We start from the raw sequence: 24,809 nt of genomic DNA on the forward strand, positions 1-24,809 counted from the left end.
ATTCCAGCTCCTGGTGAGCTGCCAACCTGGCCCCTGAAGGTTGCAAAGGTTGGGCGCCCCAAGGGAAGGGGGGGTTTGTTGAGTAGGACAATACATGGTTATCTGGAGGAGTGGGAAGAGGAGCTTCATTCAACTGTCCCACTTGGTGAAGAGCAAACAGAATCAACACAAACCTCAATGACCAGAGAACCTGTGTCCTATTAGACAAAAGGAAAGAAAAAAATCCCTTCTTGGGAAGCCAAGACCATGCACCTCATCTCGTCTAGTTCCCAGCATCCCCTTATTGCTTCTGGAGGTCAGTCTGGTAGAAAGAGTTTGGTTTTATTTGTTAAAAACAACAAGATGACACAAATCGACACAGCCCAGCGAGCTTCTGGAACTGGGGAACATTAATGAAATCAAATCGGAACTCATCTAAACATCCCACAGTACTTAACACACTCCTGAGCGGTCCTTGCCTGCAATCCAGGACCTGGTTAAAAAGATGGGCAGCTGGAGAAATGCATCCTCCCCTCCAAAACAACAACAAAAGCCTTGTCTAGCTGTAGCATATGTTAAGTCTAACTGGCCGACAAGTGCTTCTGCTGGAATACGCTGCCAGAATGCTACTTAAGAGGAGGAGGAGGAGATTCCTGGAGAAGGGAATGCAAGGTATTTTCCTCCTTCCTTGCCCTGCCCTCTCCCCCAAACAAATGAAACACACACCGTTATTTGCAAACAACAAAGAGACAACACACAGTCCTGAGACCATGCAACACATGAGATGAGCTCACAGACAGCACAGTCTCACATGGTTATCTCTGGGTTGTTATTTGTGGTAGTATAACTGGAGCACATGCTATGCCAGCAAACGACTCTGGGAAATGCAGGTCCCTTTCCCATTCATCCGTTTCCGTGTTATACACTTGCACGATGCTCGTTACATTGTTCAGGTGCCAGTTGTACCCTCCCACAATATAGATCTTCTTTTCTAACAAGCAACAACCAGCTTCTGACTGACCTGCCCGCATAGGGTTCACGGTTGTCCATTGGTCAGTTTCAGGCACATAATATTCCACAGCCAATACATCAAAACAACGGTCAACATGGTCCATGCGCCCTCCTAGGGCATAAATCCTTGTATTTGCACTGACCATGGCATGCAGGACTCTGGGTTCATTCATTGGGGTTTTAAACTCCCATTGATCAACTGCTGGGTCATAACAATGCAGGGCTTTTTTGTCTTCCACTGATATTCCATATCCACCCGATATGTACAGTTTGCCTCCCCCTGTGGCCCCAGCATGCCCCCACGTCCTGCGTTTGAGAGAACACACGTAGGTCCACTCATTCTTTTTGGGACAGTACTTCTCTACGGAGGCCAGGCTCCCTGACCGGTTCCTCCCACCCGTGGCATACACCACGCCGTACAGGACGTTCAGCTGAAATTGTATCCTGCTCTCTTGCATGGCTTGGATGCGCAGCCACTGGTTCAAGTGAGGGTCATAGCGGTAGCAGATATCGACAGCTCCCTCCCCACTGCGGTACTGCAGATGCTGCCCCCCCACAACGTAGACAAAGTTGTCGAGCACAGCAACACAGGCATGGCTGCTGCCCACCTCCATCTCAGTGAGCTCCTTGAACTGACGCACGTTGGTGTCCGGCAAGTAATACACTTTGCCGCTCACAGTCCGGTCGTTGTCAGTGTACGGGGTGCCGCCAAAGGTGATGAGGGACAGGACGTCTGAGCGGATGGTAGTTCGAGGAGACTGCATCTCATGCTGGCGGAAGGGCAGGATCTGGTAGTTGAATGCCTCCAGCAAATACTGCCGGCACAAGACATCTTCCACCATGATGTCCAGGGTCTGCACGCTGTCCACCAGCTCGGACGATTTCATGAGCGGGAAGCGAATGTGGCAGAGCACCTGGCTGGCGTTGGCCCGGCGGGACTGGTCATACTGCAGCCAGCGGATGGCAGCATGGAAGAGGTCTATTTCACTGCAGCTCTTCAGTTTATTGCTCTGCAGGAAAAAGACAAGGCGCTCCAGGGGCAGGTGGAGAAAGTCCTCTTCCTCAGAAATCTGAAGAAAGTGCCTAAAGGTGAATGCGTCCACTGATTCCTTCAAGGACGCAAGACTGAAGGTGGTGGCCATCTGCCCGATATTAAGACAGGTTTCAACACTCATCGCAGACTTCAAGAACTCTTCACAGAGGTCCACCACAGGCACCATCTGGAGGAAGACTGCAGCTCCCAGCACATCCTGAATACAATCAAGATCGAGAGTCACTTCAGCGCTATAAGCAAAGTCTATTATGTGTTTCAGTCCTTTCGCAGAAACCCCTTTCAGTTCAATCACATCTTGGTTGGTTTCTCTCATCCCTCCTGTGAACATTGCCCTGAAGGTCAAAAACACAAGAGACATTTTTGTTTCCAATCATGCATAAAGTGATGCACTATCTACCTTAAGATTTTTTTTGGGGGGGAGAGGTTCGGTGGGGGGGCTGGTAATCAAAGCACAGCATCTTGAAAGGCCTAACTACAGAAGAGAGATAGGAGCACAAAATAACAGATACTAAACTTATGCATGGAACATACAATGAAGGTAAGAATCAAATATTCCAGTTATAAAAAAAATAAGATCTCAATCCTGCTCCTGCAAAAACAACCAGGGGTGGTAACTGCACACCTAAATTCCTGATTTGCATGTGCAAATGGGGGTTTTGTGGATGCAATGGGAGTGCGCAGATTTCTACAGGCACTGGTATTTGGAGGTTCAATGATGTTTTGGATTTACATGGAGCAGGGTGGTTCAGACAAGGATTTCAGTTTGGCCCACTGATTGTGTGTAAACTTATTAATAGCTTTAAGATTCTGGACACATGGAGAACTTTGCAATTGGCTGCAAATCTCAATATAAGGATGTGACTTTTCTTGAGTGTAAAATTCCACTTGGTAATCATGATGGAGAACTGCGGAGAGCACGCTGCTGGCCTGTCACTGAGACATCCTGCCAGAAGCTAATGCCCAGCACGCTTTGGCCACATCCCTTATACACCCACCACTCTAGGAGTGACGGGCACCAGTTGCCGAGTCTTACACATCACAGAAATATCTGGACCAAGCCTATTAAAGGACTGTCAGTGTTTTTACTTGAGGAGGTTTAGCACTACTTAGCTACAAACATTTGCTGCAATTACATACTTCCCTGCAAGCTACTGCTGGTTTTGAGGGCGATTCTCCACTCCCTATGAAACTGTGAGTTTGCAACATCTTCCAAAAGCTGCTGTTGTATTGCAGGAGGACAGCAGGGGTCTAGCAGGCAGTTAAAAACAATATCTAGTTACAGCACAGCTATGAGCAAAGCAGTTGACCAGGCCTTGCACAGATTAGGACCTGGATCCCCTCGTCAGGAGGTTTCTAAATTCCACAGGCTGTACACGCTGAGCCAAGTGCTGCACGCAAAGCTAGGAACCTGTTCCAGCTAAGTTCTGCGTTTCCCAGATTCACGCTCTGTGGCATGACGGGGCTGTATCCGCGTAGCATTTATAAGTTTACATTAAACTTAGGCACCATTTATGTTACTTCAGGGGAGCTTGAGTGCAAAGGTTTGTTTTGTGAACACATGCCTCAGCTAGTATTGCCAGAGGGGCGTGGGGAGCAAAGGCCTCTCACAAACAGGTTACTGGAGAAGCAACGAGGAGCCACTTTTGCCAAAACCAGACTCAGGCTGCATAAAGGTTCAAAGGGTCTGCAATTTAAAAAGAGCTTTTAATGGATATGTGCTTCCCCCCACTTTAGGCCCTCCCACCCCCCAACTGGCCCCCTTTGCCTCTCTCTTCCAAGTTCCACCCTCCTGGATTTGTACATCACCATGGGGCTGCTGCAGGAAGCTGCAGAAATGTCAAGGAGCAGCCGCAATCTATACTGCAAGTTAAGCTCTCTCTGCGACGCACAGAGGAATACTCACACTCCCTTTCATGTAGCTAGTGCGGGTAACAATCGCCGTGAAGACGGGGTGGCACGGCCTTCAGCACAAGTACGGAGCCAGGGTCCCTGGCAGGCTTGTACTGGGACGACAAGCCTGTGCTGCCATGTCTTCCCTGCTGGTTCCCCCCACTATTCAGATGAAAGCTGGCATGGGCCGGCATACCCGCACTAGCTACACCTTCGCTTGCAGGGTACAGAGATCCTAAGAGACCCGAGAAGGGGGAAAGTGCCCCTCCCCAACCTCACAGCTATCTGGCAGTTTGGAGGAGTTAGGCTTTCCATGGGGATTTTGTTTGACCTGTTCTCCAATGGCCTTTCCTTTGATTTAAAAGGTCTTAACTAGGCGGTCACGGCTACCTAAATTGGGGCACGTTGGAGAGCAGGAAACTGACTTTGTACCTTCAAGGAGTTAGACTCAGGAGTAAAAGAAGGGCTTGGGGACTTCATCAGAGGAAGGGGAGTTGCAATTCCCCTCCCCAAATTGTGCCAAAAGGATTGGTGCAGTCCAGCGTGGGCACACAGACAGCTGAGCTGAGTGGGAAACGTGGGTATAAAATAGGCCTTCCATAGCCCAGTGACCAGTAATACTATTGACTGGTATTGTATGTCCATGCAACAGAAATGAGCATTATATTACAATCCCTCCACATAACCAGTTTGCTGCTCTCAGTCCACCTGGGATGCATCCATATTTGCGGGGTAGAGAAGCTGAATGTGAAGAAGGAAGCAGGTAGGGGACTGGACTAGATGACCTCTCGAGGTCCTTTCCAGTCCTATGATTCTGTGAAATAGTGAAATAATGCAATTCCTCTGACAGGTGTTATGGTTCTGAAATACAGGCTACAGAACAGTATGAAAGAGGCATTTATTGCTCTCCCTCGCCACACACCTTCCTGAATAAAAAACAGGGTATTTTCAAAGGCTAGATTATACTACCATTGTTCCCCAGGACAGCCCTACTTAACACAACAGAAGTTATAAAAGAAACCTACTAGGCAATTATGGTTGACAGTGAAAACACACAAGCTGGGGCACTGCATACAGCATTTATGAATACAAATGGTGCTATTAGCGTTTGGTGGAAGATCATCTCCATCGTTAATTGCCTGCCTGTTAGGGAGAGCAATAAACCTTTAGGGCTCACAATAATGGAAAAAACACAGCTCCTGGATTGGCTAAGAAAACAGGCACACAACAAGGCAGCCTGGAGCGGCAGCAAAACGTGGTGGAAAAAATCAAAGAGCCATCCCTGCACACAGTGCTTGGTGTTCTTGGTCATCAGGATCCAGCAGCCAAGCCCTCAGGCCACGCAGGAGCTGGCACTTCCAGGGACTGCAGACTCCACCTACTGGGCCCTTTGCCGCTTCAGCTCCCATGGTCGAATGGCCGTTCGGCGAGAACTCCGATGAAACTCAGACTCTTCGTGGCACACAGGGATCAAAACACCTGTTGGCCCCCCAGTATCTGTTAGCATTTGAAACTGCCGCCTCCCTGTCAGGAAGAGATCCCACTCTCAAATTAATAACAGTTTGACAGAGGCTGGAGGGCCCCAGGGTGAGGATGCTAGTTAGTGACTCAGGACAGCTGGGTCCAACGCCCTGCTTTGCCTCAGCCTCTCGCCAGATCTGGCCTAAGGCAAGTTAGCTCATTTCTCTGCCTCAGTTCTGCATTGGTACCAGGAGGGGGACAGCCCTGCCCTGCCTCCCAGGGGTGCTGGAAGGATACATCCAGCCAAAGTGTGATGCTCAGCTACTCTGGTAATGAGAGATGAAAAAGATTGGGACCATTCAGATTAGAAAAGAGACGCCTAAGGGGGGATATGGAGAGGTTGATAAAATCATGGCGGGTGTGGAAGATGAATAGGGAAGTGTAATTTATCCCTTCCCATAACACAAGAACCAGGGGTCACCGGATGCGATGAACAGGCGGCAGGTTTAAAACAAACAGAAGGCAGTGAGTGCTTCTTCATACAACGCACAGTCACCCTGGGAACTCATTGCCAGGGGATGTTGTGAAGGCCAAAAGTATAACTAGGTTCAAAAAAGAATTAGCTGAGTTCCTGAAGGACAGGTGCATCAGTGGCTATTAGCCAAGATAGTCAGGGATGCAACCCCACACCCCAGGTGTCCCTAAGCCTGGGAATGGACAACAGGGGATGGAGCACTCAGTAACTGCCCTGTTCTGTTCGCTCCCTCTTGAAGCATCTGGCACTGGTCCAACACAGGATACTGGGCTAGATGGACCACTGGTCTGACCAGGCTGGCCATTCTGATGTTCTTAATGGGGCCATAACATCTTAGATAAAACAACATGTAACAGTTGAAAATAACGAGATAGCATTTGCATTATGCTACCTAACGTCTCCCCTGGAGGCTCCTGTAGGTGTGGCCACGATCCTTCCAGCTCAGAGCCACTCGATGACCCTCCTTAATCAGCTGGAACAGCCACCGCTGGGTGGCCTGAAGTCTGTTTCCCTCCCTGGCAGGCAGCGAGCACTGTCCAGGCAGCCTCCGAAAGGAGACCAAGACCTAGAATCGAATACTGAATAGCTGCTCACGCCGCACACTGACTTGAGCGTGACTTAGGTGCTACTCAGAGCGAGTTACTTTCAGGGCTTTGGAGCGGAGCCTGGAGCTGGAGCGCAGAGCAGCTCCGGAGCAGTGGCGCTGCAGGTTTTTGCCTGGAGCGGAGCTGGAGCCGGAGCCCAGCTCCAAAGCCCTGCTTACTTTCACAAACAGCATCCCACCACCTTTCCTTGAGCAAAAGGGGAAAGGCAGAGGAAGAGATGCCTGGTTTTGCTTTCCTGTCAGATTCTCACCTGAAGTAGTCACTGCAGGCAGCCAAGACAACTTTATGAACCTGAAACGCTTCGTTATTTATAGTGAGGATGACATCAAGCAGCTGAGCCTGAGCCCGGAGCGAGGCCAATCCTTGCAGGAGAGTGGTGCTGTGGCCAGGAGCAGAGAACGTGCATTTCAGGGCGCTGTTCTTGTCAGCCATGCTAAAAACAGAATAAGAAAAACAGACTGGTTTTTAAATTTAAAGTGTGAGATATACCTATGGAGCTACCTGCTGGGGAAATGCTGTGATGAAAAGCAGTTTGACAGCAATCAGACCGGGTTCTCCAGCTCAAAAGCAGCACAGAACATGCTGCTGTCCATAGCTTAGCTGTCATTCCCGCAACCCAACACATTTCTGAATTTTTAAATTACATTTTCACATTACTGACAAGCTGTCAGCCTGCAGCTGACATGGGCTTCTCGGCTAGCAGATCAGAGCCAGCCTAAAGACCAGCAAACAGGGCCAAGTAATTCACACACACTGCTGGGACCCCACAGTTGTGACTAACTAGCTGAGCCCATCCGGACCTCCAACTCTGGCTTGGACACTGGAGGGAATGCAACTACTGCTCAATCTCGGCAGCAGCCCCGGCTGGAGCGGGGCACAAGTCAGTTTGGCATCCTGTATATTGTAAGGCCAGCCCCGCTAACCCCTAATCGGTGCTTCCCTCACACCAGCTTGACCCATGACCCAAGAGGAAATGCAAACTCTGACACTGCCATTTAGTGCAGCCAGTATTGCACTGTAACTAGACTCCTCCCCATGTAAATATCTTCTTGGGTTTCTTGAAATATCCTGTGCATGTTCTTCGCTATGGGGAAAATTCTCCCCTCAGATCCACATGCTGGGCCGTGAGCCCATTTCCTCACCCGCTACACGTAGGGTTCTCACTGGCAGCTGTGAGTTTCCCCACACAGACAGGGCGAGCAGAACATCAGAGCCCAGATCCTCCATGCAGCTGGGCAGACAATTACAATTAAGATGTATATTGTCTAGGCTGAGTTTTCAAGCCTGTCTGATGCTGGACCTGCAAACTTTGAAATCACACCACACTGGGAATGGGGTTCACATAATTTTTTAGGCCTATTTTCAAATTTGATCCACTGTTCACTTATTCTTGTCAATTTGCTCAACATTCCACACTTCTCTGGCTTTTGGAAAGAACATCAGTGCTCAAGCCATGATTTCGATGTGCAGAAATTATTCTTTTTTCGGACTACTGATCATCAGATTTTAATTAGCATTAGGGACGTATAAGATTAACCAGTAAGCATTAGGCTTACTGGGAACCCCCTGCACGCCGGATGGAGCAGCCCCGGTCCCAGCCATGCCAGCTGACCGGAGGGACCCCAGCCCCAGGACCCGGCCATAGCAGCCCCAGCCATGCCGTGCCGGCCGGAGGGACCTGGGTTAACCGGTTAAATGATATAATTTTAATCATTTGACCAGTTAACTTTGTAAATGATATTAACATGCCTAATTACCATATTTTGTGGAAAGGGGAGGGAGTGACAGAAGAGTTCCAGGTGGGTCTTGTTGAACCTGATGAGTTGCTGACATTGTATTTACACAGTAATCTATGGATGTACGTTCAGTGCATCTTTTACCTGGTGATTAACTGCTGCCAAGCTCATCTGGAGATGCAAGCCATACTATGAGTGCATTTGGTATTCTAACTAAATAGGTGGGGGAAGGATTGGTGCTATTAACATTTATTTTGGAGTCGTGCCTAGAGGCCAAACGGGTTGGCCCCCCATTGTGTAAGGGGCTGTACAAATATATATGAAATGACCATCCCTGTTCAAAGAGCTCACAATCTAAAACGAGAGACAGAAGAAGTGGATGAGACAAACAAGCAGGTCAGCTGGGGGGAGGAGAAGAAAGGGTAGCAAGATCAGCAGGATGTGCCCAGTTCTTAGCCAATAAGGAGCCGTGAACACAACTTGCCAACTGCCTAGTTGTGATCAGATTGCAGTTTCCTGTAAGCAGTGCATTATGGCAGCCCGAGTTAAGGAAAATCCATCAGAGTCCTGAAAGCTTGGCCAGCGTTCTGGTCAGCTGTCATGCTCTGCCCACGAGGCAGCTACCTTAATCAGGAGTGCATGTCACTGTAGAGCACTTTGGGGTCCATCAGAGCATTAATGTAAGGTTATATCTAGGGGGCGATCAGGTGTGGCAGCGTCCCTCTGGGCCGGGTACACGTAATTCACTGTTACAAATCAGCTGCCTGCCAGTACGACAAAGTCTTAGTTCATAGAGCTCAATCCAGTTCTAGCATCGGTTTTACTTTAGTGAAAATGTCACTAGCCCCCACCCATTTCTCCTGCCTGTAGCTTGGGTTAAAATGCCCTTGCCCCCTTCAGTGGCTAAAGCTAAATGAGGTTGGAGCCCATGACGCCTTACCCCATCTCTGTACCCTGTGAAATAACTATTGGACCAAGTCCAGATTAAATGAGAAGCTTAAAAAAAAAAAGGTGCAGGTAAAACACGGCTTAAAACATCTCCTCTTATTAGCTGTTAATCTTGGAAAGTGAAGATGGAAGAGACTTATCGGGTTACATCTGGTCCCTCCCCAGGGCAGGATCTCTCATTAATGGAACATTCTTCAGGAGTCTCCTGTTCAGTTTTAAACATAGATCTTCCCATGGGAGCCTATTCCACCGTATAAAGGCTTGTGTACACACAAGGGCTGCACTGCTTTCACTATACGATATAGTTCAAGCCACAAAGCTGTGCTAGTGTGGCTGGCTGGCTGGCTGGGAAATCTGCTTTAGCCAAACACAAGTTTTTCATTAGTCAAAATACAAATTTTTTGGCTCAACACAGGATTAAACTGGGTGAAATGTAGTGCTCTGTGATACACAGCTCAGACTAGCTGATCTAATGGCCCCTGGCTTTAAACGCTATGAATCTAACCTGGGACAGCTTTTCCCATCCAGAATGGGGAATAAGCCATAATGGCACAAGCCACCTTTGCAACAGTCTAACTGAACCCCATTAGGGGTTGTGCTAGTCTATCTTGGTAAAAAATATCACACTCTGAACCAAAACAGGTAAAGTGGAGGGCAGGCCTGAGATCTCACTGTTCACAAGTTCACCTCGTTCATTTAGTTTCAGTCCGTTACTCCTAGTTATAACCCCTGGCACCATGCTCAACAATTCCTCTGTCTCCTTCATGTTTACACTTTTGGGTGGAAAATGCAAAGGAGCCAACAATTAAATTCACTTCAGCTCCTTTTGATAAAACACATGAAAACTTCAATAGCACAGGAGTGTTACTGTTGCCCATGTTTGCTAGGTTTACTGAAAAGTGCCACTCCAAAACTGTCACCAAAAAACTGCTCAAACTGGCAACCCTAAGTCCAACCGAGACAAATAATCACAACCACAGGAAACAGAAGAAGAGGCGCAGAGAAACCAAGGGGCGGGGAGGCAGGAACAGGCACTGCCTTATGTCTCACACAACACTGCAGTTAGTAAAAGGGGATTTGTGATAAAAACAGGTTAGGCTCAAACCAGTCTGTCTGTCATACCGCAGGGCACAAAATAATGGTGCAATACATTACATCGTGTGGCCTTGCTGGCCGTGCTTTGTGCTACTCGAGAACCCAGGCGAGGCAGAAGCTGAATGCCAGAGACTATGAAGCACAAAAGGAAGCCTTGAATATCTGAAAGTGCCTTTGCAAGGCTGTTTGTATCTAATTTGAGATCATCTGCATATACCGTACACTTATCGCTGTAACCGTCTGATAGAGAAGAAATGGCCTCCCTGGCAAAAGTAAGGAAGAGTCACCATCTACCACTCTGTGCTTCAGAACATGCCTTCCAGCTACAGAGCCTTCTTCACTGCACAACTGTGCCGAGCTATTCACTCAGCCTGCAAATCTCACCCCCTTTCTCATAAGATAGGACTGGGGACATTTGGGGATTTTCCTTATTTTATTTCTTCACTCTCAAAGCTAAGTGTTATGGCCACCCACTCCCTCTGTTGCAGAGCCTCTCAGAGGACCTACAGAGACCTCTAGAGAAAAGCAAAGTGTTTTTCACCAAGAGCTGAGAATACTGCTTCTATGGCACTTCAACTTCCTCCCAGCCCAGGGAGCAAGGTGAAGTGGCCGTCTGTATTAACGAGTAACAATTACCCTGATGTAAACATTCAACAATAAAAAGCCACAGTCACATAAAGCAGTAACACTATATTCAATGTACATGGCATTCGAGGGCTTTATACACTAACTTTAAGAGGACCTGAAAGCATTTGCAGGATATGGGCTTTTAACACAGTTGCACTGCTAAGATGATGACTTACAGTTATGTAAGGTTTGTATAATTATTCCCTTTCCCATACAGGAACAGAGGTTCCAGCGCACAGCATCTTTCTACCAGTCTATGTGCATCCAGTCAGGGGGATTGGATTGTACGGCTTTAACAGACCAGTTCAAGCACTACAGTTGTCTAGTGTAGACAAGCCCTGAGTAAGGTAAGTGCACCTCATTGTATGTGATTGTTTCATGGGCACTGCCCAGGCTAGTGGCCAAATGTTCCCATAAGCTCTGTGAGAGTCACAGTTCTATTTAGCGAAAGAGATTGTCTGACTCAGAGACAGGTAACAGGATCAAACACCTTTCATATCTCTGCTGCTCTCTGAAGCCAGCCCAAGCTACAAAGGACTGAAAACAATTACTGTGCGATAGCTGTTTCATAGCCCATAGGAAAGGAATTTGGTGGGTCTCAATGGTACATATCACAAAAAACAACCTGAAGAAGAACAAAAAAAAACAACAGCTGAAGCAGAGCTCTGTGTAAGCTGGAAAGCTCGTCTCTCACCAACAGAAGTTGGTCCAATAAACGCTATTACCTCCCCCACCTTGTCTCCCAAAAAAACTGCAGCATTTGGTCATCACATATCGTATTAGAAAACATGAGTCTTACCTAACAAATGTTTAATACAGTTTTTTCCCCTTTGTGTGGCCAAGGACTCTCATGTTTCAAGACAAATCAGCTGATCGTGGTCAGCCCTAGGAGTTAACATTCATTAGCGCATTTTCTAACATGATACATTTTCCCAGTATAGGCAGAACTAAACAGCAGTCTCGGGCATTGTCTATAAAGGGGAAAGGAACGGGCACAGCTAGTCCGGGGTAACTCTCCCACATGGGTGCTAGTCCAGAGTAAAAGTCACTTTTATTCCAGAACAGAGAGTCCACAGGGAAGCGATCATGGCAGAGCTATTGCAGAAGAGCTTATTCTGAAAAAGTTATGCAGGACAATTTCCCCATGTAGACAAGGCCTTAGGAAAAAAAGGGCCAAGGACTTAACGGCCCATGGATACTGAGCTCCCCTCTTATTCCTCCATTGTGTCTACACTAGGGAATTTTAACACCACTGCTGATACTGTTGGTGCCACTGCGAGCCCCAGAGTACGCAGGGTTCTGTAGGCTTCCCATGGCAGCACGGTCCAGCGTGTATGGCACTGGCCTGGAACTCAGGAGACTTGGCTCTGCCACTGGTCAGCAAGTCGCTTCCTCTCTCTGTGCATCTATTTCCCCTCCCACCCTTTGTCTGTCTGTTTAGACTGCAAACTCCCTGGGGCAGGGCTTGTCTCGTCCTTTGTACAGCACACTGGAGCCCTGACACCAGACAGGGCTTCTAGGCACTACTGTAATTCAAATAAACAACAGCAACAACTGACAGTGGTAAAGACAGGTCTGAGACAAGAGCCCCATCTACACTAAGGCTTCCATTAGTCCTAACCCTGGGTAGCACCAGAGAGACGGTGTTTGTAAGAGTCCCTACGGTAGGCAAGTCTCTAAAGGTAAGACACTGCAGGGGTGCGGTGTGAAGCAGCCTGGGTAGGTTTACATGCATGAAGCTTGCACTGGCACATCTTTTCTGTGGATAAAAAGAGACTTCAGACTCTCAAGCCATCCACTGGGCAGTGCTAAGCCCACATCAGTGAGGACAGCAAAAGTAAAGTGAAGCTGGAGAGACTCACTTGAATTTGCACACAGGGTCTGAATACAAAGGGCCTTCTTTAGGTACCACGAGAGAGATTTTACTAAGCTAGTTCATTTAAATGCCTTCAGTTTCGTGCCTATGTAAAAAGCATATTCAGATTCCAATTTCTAAACTACAGTTAGACACTTAAAATCAAAACAAAACAGTCAAACTCCCTTGGATAAGTCAGCGGTAGCCATGGTTACCGTAATATTTCAGATCCTTAGGCTTTATCTCACACGCCCAAACGATAAAGTCATCGTTTTCAGCAACTCACGCTGACAAATATTACCAAGGAGCAGCAAGGCTAAACAGACCACTGAAGAGTTTGCTGTTGGATGGAGTCGTATCAATAGGTGCTTTGACTTCAAGAGACCACTTCTCTGGCCTTCTTTCCCGCTGCCAAAACCCTTAATCCGGCTCCTTCCGTACTAACATGGAAGGCTTGGAATTCGGAGGGGGAGGGCCGTTAGCTGCTATTCCGCCACGCAGCTCTTAAAAATACCTGGCCCATTAACCTACTTACACGTCCAGCAGCAGCAAGCAGGAATCTGAGCGGCCCACCATCAGAAACAACAATCTACCATCATCTCCCTGTCCAAATTAACATTCATCAGCAGCTAATTCAACATTACCAGAGTGGAGGGGTTGTTTTCCAGAGAAACAGAACCACCTTTAGGAAAAGCAACATCAATTAATAACATGAATTTCGCTCATTTCTTTGTTCCCTCCTCCTCCTCCTCTCCCTCTTCTCTTTTTGTGCCCTGGCATCTTTGTCTTTCATCATAAACAATCAGGACGAGCATCGAGCTCTGGACCAACATGTCTGTCCAAGCGGTTCAAACGTGCCCAATGATCTGGATGCCCAAACTGAGACCCTTTCAATGGGCCTGATTTTCAGAGGGATCAGCAGTTTCTGGAAAAAAAAACAAAACCAGGGTCCTTTAAGGTGCCTCAAATTGGGCAGCCCAAAATCACTAGTCGCCTTTGAAAACCTTGCCCTTTCTTTTACACTTCAAGCCTTTGAGGTTAAGAAAAATCTGCCCTTTGGGGAGGAAATTTTTACTTGTTCTTAAAAATGAAATGCCTTTACCTCAACAGGACAGCAACCATTGCTATTTATGTTCTGGGAGCACTTTGATGCCCCAACCGTGGCTGGGACCCCATGGTGCCATGCATTGTAAATACAAAATACACAGCTAAGACGGTGGCTCTCAACCTTTCCAGACGACTGTACCCCTTTCAGGAGTCTGATTTGTCTCATGTACCCCCAAGTTACACCCCATTTAAAAACCACTTTCTTATAAAATCAGACATACAAAAGTGTCACAGCCACGCTATTACCGAACAATGGCTGATTCTCTCATTTTTACCATGTAATTATAAAAAAAATCAATTGGAATATAAACATTGTACTTACATTTCAGTGCATCGTATATAGAGCAGTATAAACTAGTCATTGTCTGTCTGAAATTTTAGTTTGTACTGACTTCGCTGGTACTTTTTATGTAGCCTGTTGTAAAACTGGCAAGTATCTAGGTGAGCTGATGTGCCACCTGGAAGACCTCTGTGTACTCCCAGGGTACACATACCACTGGTTGAGAACCACTATGCTAGGAGACACTCCCTGCCTGCAGGAGTTTACAATCTACGTGGACAAGACAGTCTTACCATCATGCTAGGGTTGCCACGGTGTCTGGTTTTGGACCAGAACGTCCAGTCTAAAAGGGACCCTGGCAGCTCCGGTCGGCACAGCTGATGGAGCCATTGAAAGTCTGATTGGCAGAGCAGTGGGGCTAAGGCAGGCTCCATGCAGCTCCCAGAAGCAGTGGTGTGTCCCCACTCCGGCTCCTATGTGTAGGTGCAGCCAGTGGGCCCCCACCCTAAGCTGGAACCACGGACAATGGGAGCTGCGAGGCGGTGCCTGTGGATAGGGCAGCATGCAGAGCCACCTGGCCGCACCTCCACATAGGAGCCGGGGGGGACATGCTGCGGCTTCCAGGAGCTGCCTGAGGTCAGCGCCCGCACCCCAATCCCCTCCCGTGCCCCAACCCCTGCCCCAGCCCTGATCCCCTTCCCACCCTCCAAACTACTCAATCTCAGCCCTGAGCACCCTCCTCTTCCCCAAACCCCTCATCCCCAGACCCACCCCAGAGCCTCCATCCCCAGCCGGAGCCCTCACACACCCCCATACCCCAACCCCTCAGCCCAAGCCCAGAGCCCCCTCCCACACCCTGAGCCCCTCATTTCTGGCTCCACCCTGGAACCCACACCCTAACCCAGAGCCTGTACCCCCTCCCAGACCCCAATCCCTGCCTCAGCCCGGAGCCACCTCCCACACCCTGAACTCCTCATTTCTGGCCCCAGCCCGGAGCCTGCACCGCCAGCAAGAGCCCTCACCCCCTCCTTCCCCCCAACCCCCTACCCCAGCCTGGTGAAAATGAGCGAGAAGAGGTGGGGTACGGGTGGGACATTGGAGGAGGGCGGGACAAGGATGTTCAGTTTTGTGTGAGTAGAAAGTTAGCAACCTTACATCATGCCCATTTCAGAGATGGGGAACTGAGGTCCACAGAGATTAAGTGATTTACCCAATATCATATACAGAATCTGTAGCAAACTTGAGCCTGCATGTCTAAGACCCCACTTTAGCGAAGCACTTAAGCCCCTACTGCGCTTTCATACCATTCAAGCGATGTCCATGCAGTGATTGGTTCTGGGAAGATCCTAAAAGGGGACACTCAGTAACGAAGACTGTGCTATCATCAGACCCAATCCTAATCATGCTGGGCTACAGGAACGACTCCACCTTGGGCCCATATCAAATTATCCTAATCCTACAAATTACTCTGGCAGCTACACAGTATCCCAATCATATAAAACAACCAGCTACTCTCTTCCATTCCGAACATTTCAGGATGATTCAAACACACAAGGACCTCGAGAGATGGAAAGACTCAGCCAGATACAAAGGGTTACATGGGAAAGTGTTACAAATACTGTGCCCTGTCACGATACTCCTTACGTGCAATAGCCCTGTCTGATATGATTGAGAAAGCATCCACGACTGGCTTACAACCTCTGGAGTCATAGTCTCTTAATCCTCCAGATCGTCTCTAAACCAAACTGAAGGCAAACGACACAAGTTTAAAACAAGCCAAATACATCCAATCCCAACTACATACGAGCCTCTTTTAAAATCATGCTGTATTATCTGCAGCACAGTAGCACCTAGGCCCCAAAATTGGACCCGTGTTTTCTACCCTTTGTTTGTTTTCTTTGCCTAATACAATGTCTCCCCGACCACAACTCAGCAAAAGCAGAGAGGCACCTAGTGGTGCCAAAAAGCACAGCAGGCAAAAGTTATGTCGAACCCGCTTGTGTGCCATACTGAAGTGCAGTAATTCATTCAGATCCCAAACAGACTTTAACGACATGGGGGTCTTGGGTTAATTTTCATTTCCTACACTGCCCCAGCAATACTTCTAGTTCAAGAGCATGTGCACATGACTGAAATATAGAACCGGGTACCATGGAACACCCTACCCGAATTAATCCACAAGGTCACTGCTTCCGCCTTCAAATCCCTTCTCGAGACCCAGCCCTGCGTCCACACCTATCACAAATCAGCGATGGCTAGCTTGTACCTCTCTCAGAGAGCCGATTTTATTAAAAAACAAAACATGCACACAATACTAACATCCCATACAGAGCAGGGAAGAACAGTTCCCTCCACTCTGAGTCACTGGGTGAAATTTTCTGCTCCATTACGCAGCAGGTCACATTACTTGATCACACTTCTCCCTCCCCTTCTGGCCTTAAAAATCTATCAATCTACCCCACGTCTGATGTGTTGGACTCAGCGCTTTGTGTGGCAGCTGCCTCCGTAACCCTGCCATGGTATTTTCATTATGCTCGTCCTCCCTGCTGTCCCTCATTCCTCCTTTTTCCACACTCACCACAACTTATTTCAAAGATAGATTGTGAACTCTTTGGGTCAGGATATGTCTCTGTTGCCATATGTCGTTGTAGCGCTTAACTGGGACGTCTGGGCATTACTGTACTATAAAGGTGTGTCTACAGTGCCATGTAAAGCCCGCAGCAGGCCCATGTCAGCTGACTTGGGCTCACAGGCTCCGGAGCTGTTTCACTGTGGTGTAGATGTCCAGGCTTAGTCCGAAGCCAGGGCTCTAGGACCCTGCGAGGTGGGAGGGCCCCAGAGCTGGAGCTGACATCTACCCTGCAATTAAACAGCCCCTTAGCCCGAGTCAGCTGGCATGGGCCAACCGTGGGTGTCTAATTGCAGTGTAGACACACCCTAAGTGACAGAGTATCAATTACCTCTGTTATTTACACATACAAAATGTGAAATATAGTAAAAGCGATGGGAATTTAAGGCTCAACTTTCATGACCCATGGAGTAATTCCCTCCATAAACACCCACCCACCAGATTGGTGCTGCTAACCCACTGCCAATCTGAAGCAAGAGTGGGGAAAAAAAACAGCCCAAGAAACATGCCATCATTTTGTCTGCCAGAGCGTTTTAAACACTGACACTTTAACACAAAGACAAGAAATCTGAGTTTGCAGCACTGGCAAACAGCTGCAGGAGCACTTGGAATTATAATGCCAGTTCCAAATTCTGTATGGTCAAATTCTCTTAATATCGCTCATTTCCCGCATTAGCTACCATCTTTTCACTTACAGTCTGGGTAAGGATGTGCCCATTATAAGCTCTCCTACAGCATTTCTAAAGAGTCTTGGCTGGGACATAAACTGGTTCTCCATTACGCATCTTGACTCCATCTGCTCTGTGTTAACTGAACAGAACAGTCTAAGTCCTATCTGAGTGCTGCAATGGCTTTCCTTTGGAAAGGGCAGTTCATTTCATTTTCTCTTCTCTTTCTATGAAAGGTCAGGAATTATAGTTCATATAAATTAGAAATGGAAAAAGTCTTCACAGGCCCTCTAGTTCATTGGTTCTCAACCGATTTACTATTGTGGGCTGCATACGCAACTCTCTCTGTGTCATCTGGGCCACACCCACACAATATATATATTACCTGTATGGCCCTGACGTTGTCACATGCAGCTGTGTGCTGACTGAGCCACAAGCAGCCCTCAGGCTGCAGGTTGAGAACCGGTGCTCTAGTCCAGCGGTTCTCAAACGTCATTGCACCGTGACCCCCTGCTAACAACAAAAATTACTACATGACATCAAGAGGGGGACCAAAGACCGAGCCCACCCGAGCCCCATCACCTGAGCCTTGCCGGCCCGGGTGGGGAGGCCAAACCTGAAGCCCAAGGGCTTCTGCCCTGGGTAGGGGACACGTAACCTTAGCTCTGGGCAGTGGGGCTTGGGCTTCAGACTTCTGGGGCCCAGGGCCAACACCAGCCTTGGTGACCCCATTGAAATGGGGTTGTGACCCACTTTGGGGTCCCAACCCACAGTTTGAGAACCCCTGCTCTAGTCCTTTGCCCTACTAATGCAGGATTCTCTCTTATAATGCAGTAAATGTTTACTTAGAGTGTAACTCACAAGCCTGTAAAGCACTTCCAAAGTTTACTTTCAAACTACATAATCTGAAACCATCAGCCCAGAAGGCTTTAGATGCTGAAAGAAAAAAAAGCAGCAATCATTTTACAGTGACTCAGCTACAACATAAACATTTATACCAGTATTTATTTATGTCTACCATAGCTGGCAGCTAAATCTGTTTTAATAGCTCCTTGTTGCAAATGCACAGAATATAAATCTATGCAAAACTGAATTTTTGAATAGTTCCTAGAGGAAAAAAGTCCCCTAATGGACCAGACTTCACAGCAAAGGTATATTAGGTTACAGCAACATAAATTCAAAATCCTAGCCTCTCAGTTCAGCCCATAATCTCCCTTTGTACTTGGTTTGCCCTCCTTCCTGATACATTTGATCTCTTCACCCACCTTCTTTAGAAGGAAGAAAAAAACCAGACCTGTTTGCTCTTGATGGGAAGGAAATGAGACATATGCATTTTTTAAACTGGAGAAAATCATAGGTCTCCTGCATCCATTCACTCTGCTCTTGGCAGGTGACACCAAAGTATATTATAGGATTCCTGGATTGTGGGAAATATTTCACATTTTTCCTTTTGTGCAGGCTTTATGTATGTATGTATGTATGTATTTATTGGGGGGGGGGGATAGGGGAACGGGAGCGTTTGGTTTACTAAAAACGTTTATACCACTTGCTTCTCTTATTTCCTGTGGTAGATTATTCCAAATTCACAGCTCTTCCCGATCGATACCTTGCTGAGACCCGCCCTAGTCAGTTCTCATTCAGGGACTCTGCACAATCCCCTTTCCCTAGAGTCCAAAAGGATTTTTCCTACAGCATTACATGACCCTTCCTCTCGTCTTCAAACGCTGCAGTAAAGTTCACCCATCCCTCAATCTAATGTGCAGTTCAAGATGCTTCTCCTCCCAGGGGACATCAAATGAGTCTTGCTGTCTCTTCTGTACCCACCTTCTCTGGAGTCAGAATCCTCCTTTAGGACCTGGGCTGTTCCCATTCTTTCAGATGTAGATATTTATGTATCCTGAACCTCTCCCTCACCCAGATAGAAAGGTCTGGATGTAACAGCCCTTTGCATTCATGAACTCTTAACTGCACAAAAAGCAAGAAGCATTAACTTCAAAAGACAAGGTTTGGATTTGGGATCAGTTTGGTTTTGTTTTAAAGGTACTAAATTCTTACTGCAGCCTTTTAAACAATCAAAAGGGAAATTATGTAACTGAAAAGCATTGCAAAAACACGTGAACGGACATGCAGTATGTGTGCACACGTACTTCTTACTATGCAAAACCCAGGCAAATTCAGGATTATAGTGACTCCTCTGTCTGTGCCTTCTAGGTGCCTCAGTACTGCGGCACACAGCCTATGCAAGACCATATGCAGTTCTGAGACCATCTCTGCCTTACTGGGTTAGTGTATAGGACGTGTGGCCGACGCAGCTGAATTTCCTGGCTTCTAGGAGGTTGCTGTGTTATTTTAAAGTGAATAGCATTAACAGCGCAGTTATAATTCCTCTGCACAGACAGAATTTCCAGCTATTTGAACAACCCTGCACTACTGAACTGGTATCGGTATGTGAACTGCAACGAAGGACTCTTTCATCTGCCTTAGAGAATAAATAGTTAATGAGCACAACAAATCAAAATAAAGGTCTATAGGAGGTGCCCTTAAAGCTTCTCCCTCACACTCCGCTGACTGCATATGGTGCCCGCTATCTCCAGTCGGGCTCTTCCTGCAGACACCTGAACTCTCTCACAAACCCACCCTTACGAAAGCAATCGTGGTATCTAGAGTGGCAGAGCCCTTTATTTCAAAACAACCAACATGCAACGATGCAAGAACAGTTTCTCCACAGGGCAGGGAACAAACTGCTGAAGCTCCATTCCAGATGGTTTATGGTGTCTCCAGAAGAAATCACACCACTTCACGTAGCACTGTAAATCTTCCCAACGCGGTGCAGACATTAACTAGCCTTCCCCGCATCCACGCGCAGCAGGTAAGTATTACTGTCCCTGTTTCTACGGAGGAGGGCTTGGGGGTGGAGAGAAGTGTAGTGACACACGAAGGCTACACAACAAGTCAGAAGCAAAGCTAGGGTTAGAATTCAGAAAGGCCTCTTCCCCAATCCTGTGCACCAGCCACGAGGCACACTGCCTCCTGACAGCGTGATACATGTGTTGACTATGTCTTTAGCAAATGCAGACAGCGTAAGTTGAGAGGGCGCACTTGGCCTCTCAAGTGAGGGAATGACACAGTTGTATACGATTTAGAATTGACAGGGAATGGAAGTTACTGAGCACTGTTCTGTAACAACTCGTAGAGCATGAGAGTAAAACAAACGCATGCAGTAAACCAGAAAAACTAGCATGTGGCAATCCCACATCTTACACAATCAAACCTGTATTTACAGCCATGTACTAACTGTGTCACCTGTGCTAGTGGTCGACAAGATCTGCATCCTTGAGAAATTTCCTATCCCCTCTACAGCAAGTCTCACCTTGACGTGGTCATTGGTTTAAATTTCATTGGAGTCACCAGCTAATGCAGCCAGGAAGAGAAGTCTCTTCAGGATTTTTTCCAGATGTGAAGAATGTCACTTGAACAACTATAAATTTTAACTTGCGAAGAGGGGGGTATGGTTTATGTATGTAGTGTTTTAGAATGTACAAACAACAATGCAATTGCAGGTGCCTACGTTGAAAAGTTCTCTGGATGGTCTTTGCCACCCTGTATTAAGTAGCTGCCTGTTCCCGACAATCAAAGGAACTACACATCTTTTAGCAGTGAACAGGTTTTACAGATATGTATTTTATACACACACCCCAGAAGTATAAGAGGTTTTAATGTATACATGGAAGAGCTCCCAGTGAACAATGCAGCATGGAGATCTGGAGCTGGCTTTCTGAATCAACTGTTAATCTTACATAGCCTTTAAAGGGGACATTGTGGTGTCTAGTGAGCCAAAAAATCAGCCCTCCCCGCTCTGCTTCCATGCTCAGCCTCACAGATGTCACACTGTCCTTCTACACCACTGGTCTGGCTCCATTATTCTGAGCACAAGGGACTGAAACATACAAAGAGCAGGAGGATCCTTGTACTTTTCAGGCCCCTGACAGATCACAGGAAGACAAACAGGATGAGCGGAAGGCCAGCACGACACATGCGAGTACAGAGAAACCCAGCACCCTGCATGTGCTCTTGCTAGACTGCCCAATAAGAAAGGCTGGGATGTTACCAGTACAGCAGCAATGCTTGACTTTGGGAGGGAACCTATATAAAGTATTTTGGATCAAAAAAGCTGTATGAAATAAATACCTGGTATTTTTAAAATAGGCCCCAAAAACACAGTAACACTTAAATGGTATCAAATGTTTTTCTGCATACAAACAACAGCTGTAGCTAGTCATTTTTGATAGAAACATTTACATCTTCCTGGATCACTTTACCCCAGTCCTATAAATCCCCATTGATAAGGGACATTATTCAAAAAAAAAAATCAATCTAAATAATTCAAACACCTTCTGAAAATCATGAATAATGGCATTTAGGCCTCGTTTTCACAGATATCAGAGACAAGGGATCATTAAATATGTTCTTGTATTCTTTTTCCTCCCTCCCCTTCCAGTTCAGTTGTGAGATCTGACTGTCCTCACGGCAGAAGAGGTGTGTTTTTGCACCAAGGTAGCTATTTTGATGTAAAAACCTAGTGGAGACAAGCCACTGTAGTTTTTACCTTGATGTAGCAAGTCACAATAAACTGGGTGTAGGTGGGTGTGAAACAGGACTGACTTCAACTAGCTATACTCAGGTAAAAACTACCTACATCTTATCCCAACTATGATTTTACATAGCAAATGCTACCCCGATATAAAAAGACACCTTTTTTAATTTATATTGTTTGCAGAAATTCAAAGTCTAAGTCTCAAAGCAGGAAAAAAGATTTCTCCTGACTTTTATTTTCTTCTGTGTGTTGAGAGGGACCCATGGGTGGGGGGGTGTCTAAGTGGGTGCGCTGTGGGGCACAGAGCAAGGTAGAGTCTGGGGGAGGAAGGGGCACAGGCTGGTGTCTGGTGGAGGGCAGGCGGGGGCACAGGTATGCAGGGATCAGGGTAGGCAGGGGTGGGTGAGCAAGGGAGTAAGTGCAGGGGGCACAGGTGAGGGGAGCAGGGGCACACGTGCTGGGGGCAGTGGGATGGGGGCAATGCAGGAAGTGGGGAAGCCAGCAGCAGAGAGCTAAGGAGGGGAGCATGGGGGGAAAGGGGGAGCAGAAAGAGGTCAGGGGAGGAGAGGGGTCGGGGGACGGGCTGGTGGGGGAGAGGATGGAGAACAGGGGCAGGTGGGGGAGGGGGCAGGAATCCAGGGGCAGGTGGGGGAGGGGGGAAGGAATCCGGGGCGCAGGTGGGGGAGGGGGGAAGGAATCCGGGGGCAGGTGGGGGAGGGGGCAGGTGTGCGGGGAGGGATCCGGGGGGCGGGGGGGAGGGGGGGGCAGGAATCCGGGGCGCAGGTGGGGGAGGGGGGAGGGATCCGGGGGGCGGGGGGGCAGGCGGGACGGCGGGGAGCGATGGGGGGGCATTTTGAGGCCCGGCTCCGCTCACCTGCTCGGCCGCTCCAAGGCGAACTCGGCCCCGCCGGACTCCGCCATCTTCCCTGCGCCTCCGCCGGGCCCGGCGCCGGGGCTGGGGCTGGAGCCGCCGCCGCATTAAAGGGGCAGGAGCGAGCGGGGCCCCCGCGCACCGCCCGGCCCGGCCCGGCACGGCCTCGGCTCCGCAGCCACGGGCCTGAGGCGCCGCTCGGCTGGGCCCGCGACGCGGCCCCCAGGAGCCCCCGCCCCACGGTGCCCCCACGAGGAGACTGGGCCCCCGGCACAGCCCTCAGGAGCCCCCTGCCCCATGGTGCCCCCACGAGGAGACTGGGCCCCTGGCACAGCCCCCAGGAGCCCCCGCCCCACGGTGCCCCCACGAGGAGACTGGGCCCCCGGCACAGCCCTCAGGAGCCCCCTGCCCCATGGTGCCCCCACGAGGAGACTGGGCCCCCGGCACAGCCCTCAGGAGCCCCCGCCCCACAGTGCCCCCATAAGGAGACTGGGCCCTGTGGTGCCCCCGATGCTGCCCCCAGGAGCCCCCTGCCCTGTGGTGCCCCCATAAGGAGACTGGGCCCTTGGTGCCCCCCGGCACAGCCCCCAGGAGCCCCCGCCCCACGGTGCCCCCACGAGGAGACTGGGCCCCCGGCACAGCCCGCAGGAGCCCCCGCCCCACGGTGCCCCCATAAGGAGACTGGGCCCTGTGGTGCCCCCGATGCTGCCCCCAGGAGCTGCCTGCCCTGTGGTGCCCCCATAAGGAGACTGGGCCCTTGGTGCCCCCCGGCACAACCCCCAGGAGCCCCCGCCCCATGGTGCCCCCATAAGGAGACTGGGTCCTTGGTGCCCCCTGGTGCTGCCCCCAGGAGCCCCCGCCCCACGGTGCCCCCACGAGGAGACTGGGCCCCCGGCACAGCCCCCAGGAGCCCCCTGCCCTGTGGTGCCCCCATAAGGAGACTGGGCCCTGTGGTGCCCCCGATGCTGCCCCCAGGAGCTGCCTGCCCTGTGGTGCCCCCATATGGAGACTGGGTCCTTGGTGCCCCCTGGTGCTGCCCCACAAAGAGGCCTGGGGAGGGACATGCGGTGCTGCCAGCCACAGAATTGGCCAGATCCCAAGGGTGCTGCCCTACAAAAAGCAGCTGGGCCCTGAGGGTGGGACCCTGTGAAGAGATTCACACCAAAGAGGCCTCCCGGCACGGAACAGGCAGCTGAAGATGATCCCCGGTGTGACCCACAGGGTGCACCAGTAACTGAGGTGCCAAAGGGTGCAAGCCGCTGCTGCTGTCGCACAGCAAATGCACCTGTGGCTAGACAATAATCCTGCTATCACAGCTCATAAGAGCCATCATTGCCCCCGGGTTCTAAGGATTCCTCGCAAAAGACCCTGGGAGCTCCTTATGTCGAGCACAGTCTGATCTAGCAGCTCTTGTCCATCTCTTGCTTCCATTGTATTATTATTTCACATTGTTTCACGCATCTACTTTAGACCTCACCAAAGTGGGTTACATTTCTACTTTGGTTTTGGTATGTGATTTATTTCAGAGGGGGCAGTGCCTTCCCATGAAAAGGCTATGCAGTCTCCCTGCGCAGGCATTACAGGCAGCCCCTGTCCTTTGTGTCTTGTAGCCTATGTACAGGACCAGCACACGCTGTACTTCACTACTGTTTGCGGACTGTGGGAGAAGCCCTGCAAGGATCCTGAGCTGTGTAATTATTAGACCTCAGCCTACCTGTGCCAGCATTCACTGAAAGGAACAGTTTTGTGGAAGAACAATAGTACCCTCCACAGGGTGCAGTTCTGTTGTCAAAGATCCTCACGTCTTGAGTTTCTTACCTCTCTGTCCAAAACTTAATTCTTCACTACTTCCCAATGCACCTAG

General features: G+C 49.1%; 1 protein-coding gene across 2 annotated transcripts; it reads right to left on the reverse strand.

The window, feature by feature from the left end:
- Positions 1 to 791: 791 nt before the first annotated feature.
- KLHL26 (kelch like family member 26) lies at positions 792 to 23,020 on the reverse strand. Of its 2 annotated transcripts, XM_050934393.1 has the most exons (3): positions 22,949 to 23,015; positions 6,786 to 6,968; positions 792 to 2,376 (listed from the first exon to the last, which is right to left on the reverse strand). In XM_050934393.1, exons 1-3 carry the CDS (start codon positions 22,993 to 22,995, stop codon positions 795 to 797), a joined length of 1,812 nt encoding a protein of 603 aa, XP_050790350.1. In that variant the 5' UTR covers positions 22,996 to 23,015; the 3' UTR covers positions 792 to 794. The 2 variants fall into 2 exon arrangements, with proteins under 2 accessions (XP_050790350.1, XP_050790351.1); XM_050934394.1 differs by lacking the exon at positions 6,786 to 6,968 and having other exon boundaries at positions 22,949 to 23,020.
- Between the last annotated feature and the right edge of the window lie 1,789 nt (positions 23,021 to 24,809).

The sequence above is a fragment of the Gopherus flavomarginatus genome, chromosome 24 (genome assembly GCF_025201925.1).
Source record: "Gopherus flavomarginatus isolate rGopFla2 chromosome 24, rGopFla2.mat.asm, whole genome shotgun sequence".
Classification (NCBI taxonomy): domain Eukaryota; kingdom Metazoa; phylum Chordata; order Testudines; family Testudinidae; genus Gopherus; species Gopherus flavomarginatus.

What these genes read in the sequence shown, in the direction of transcription:
- KLHL26 (XM_050934393.1), bottom strand. Translation starts at nt 22,995, where the DNA reads ATGGCGGAGTCCGGCGGGGCCGAGTTCGCCTTGGAGCGGCCGAGCAG. An exon ending in GCCTTGGAGCGGCCGAGCAG is followed by an intron (nt 6,969 to 22,948) that starts GTGAGCGGAGCC and finishes TTCTGTTTTTAG; the next exon opens with CATGGCTGACAAGAACAGCG. An exon ending in GCCTGCAGTGACTACTTCAG is followed by an intron (nt 2,377 to 6,785) that starts GTGAGAATCTGA and finishes TTTGACCTTCAG; the next exon opens with GGCAATGTTCACAGGAGGGA.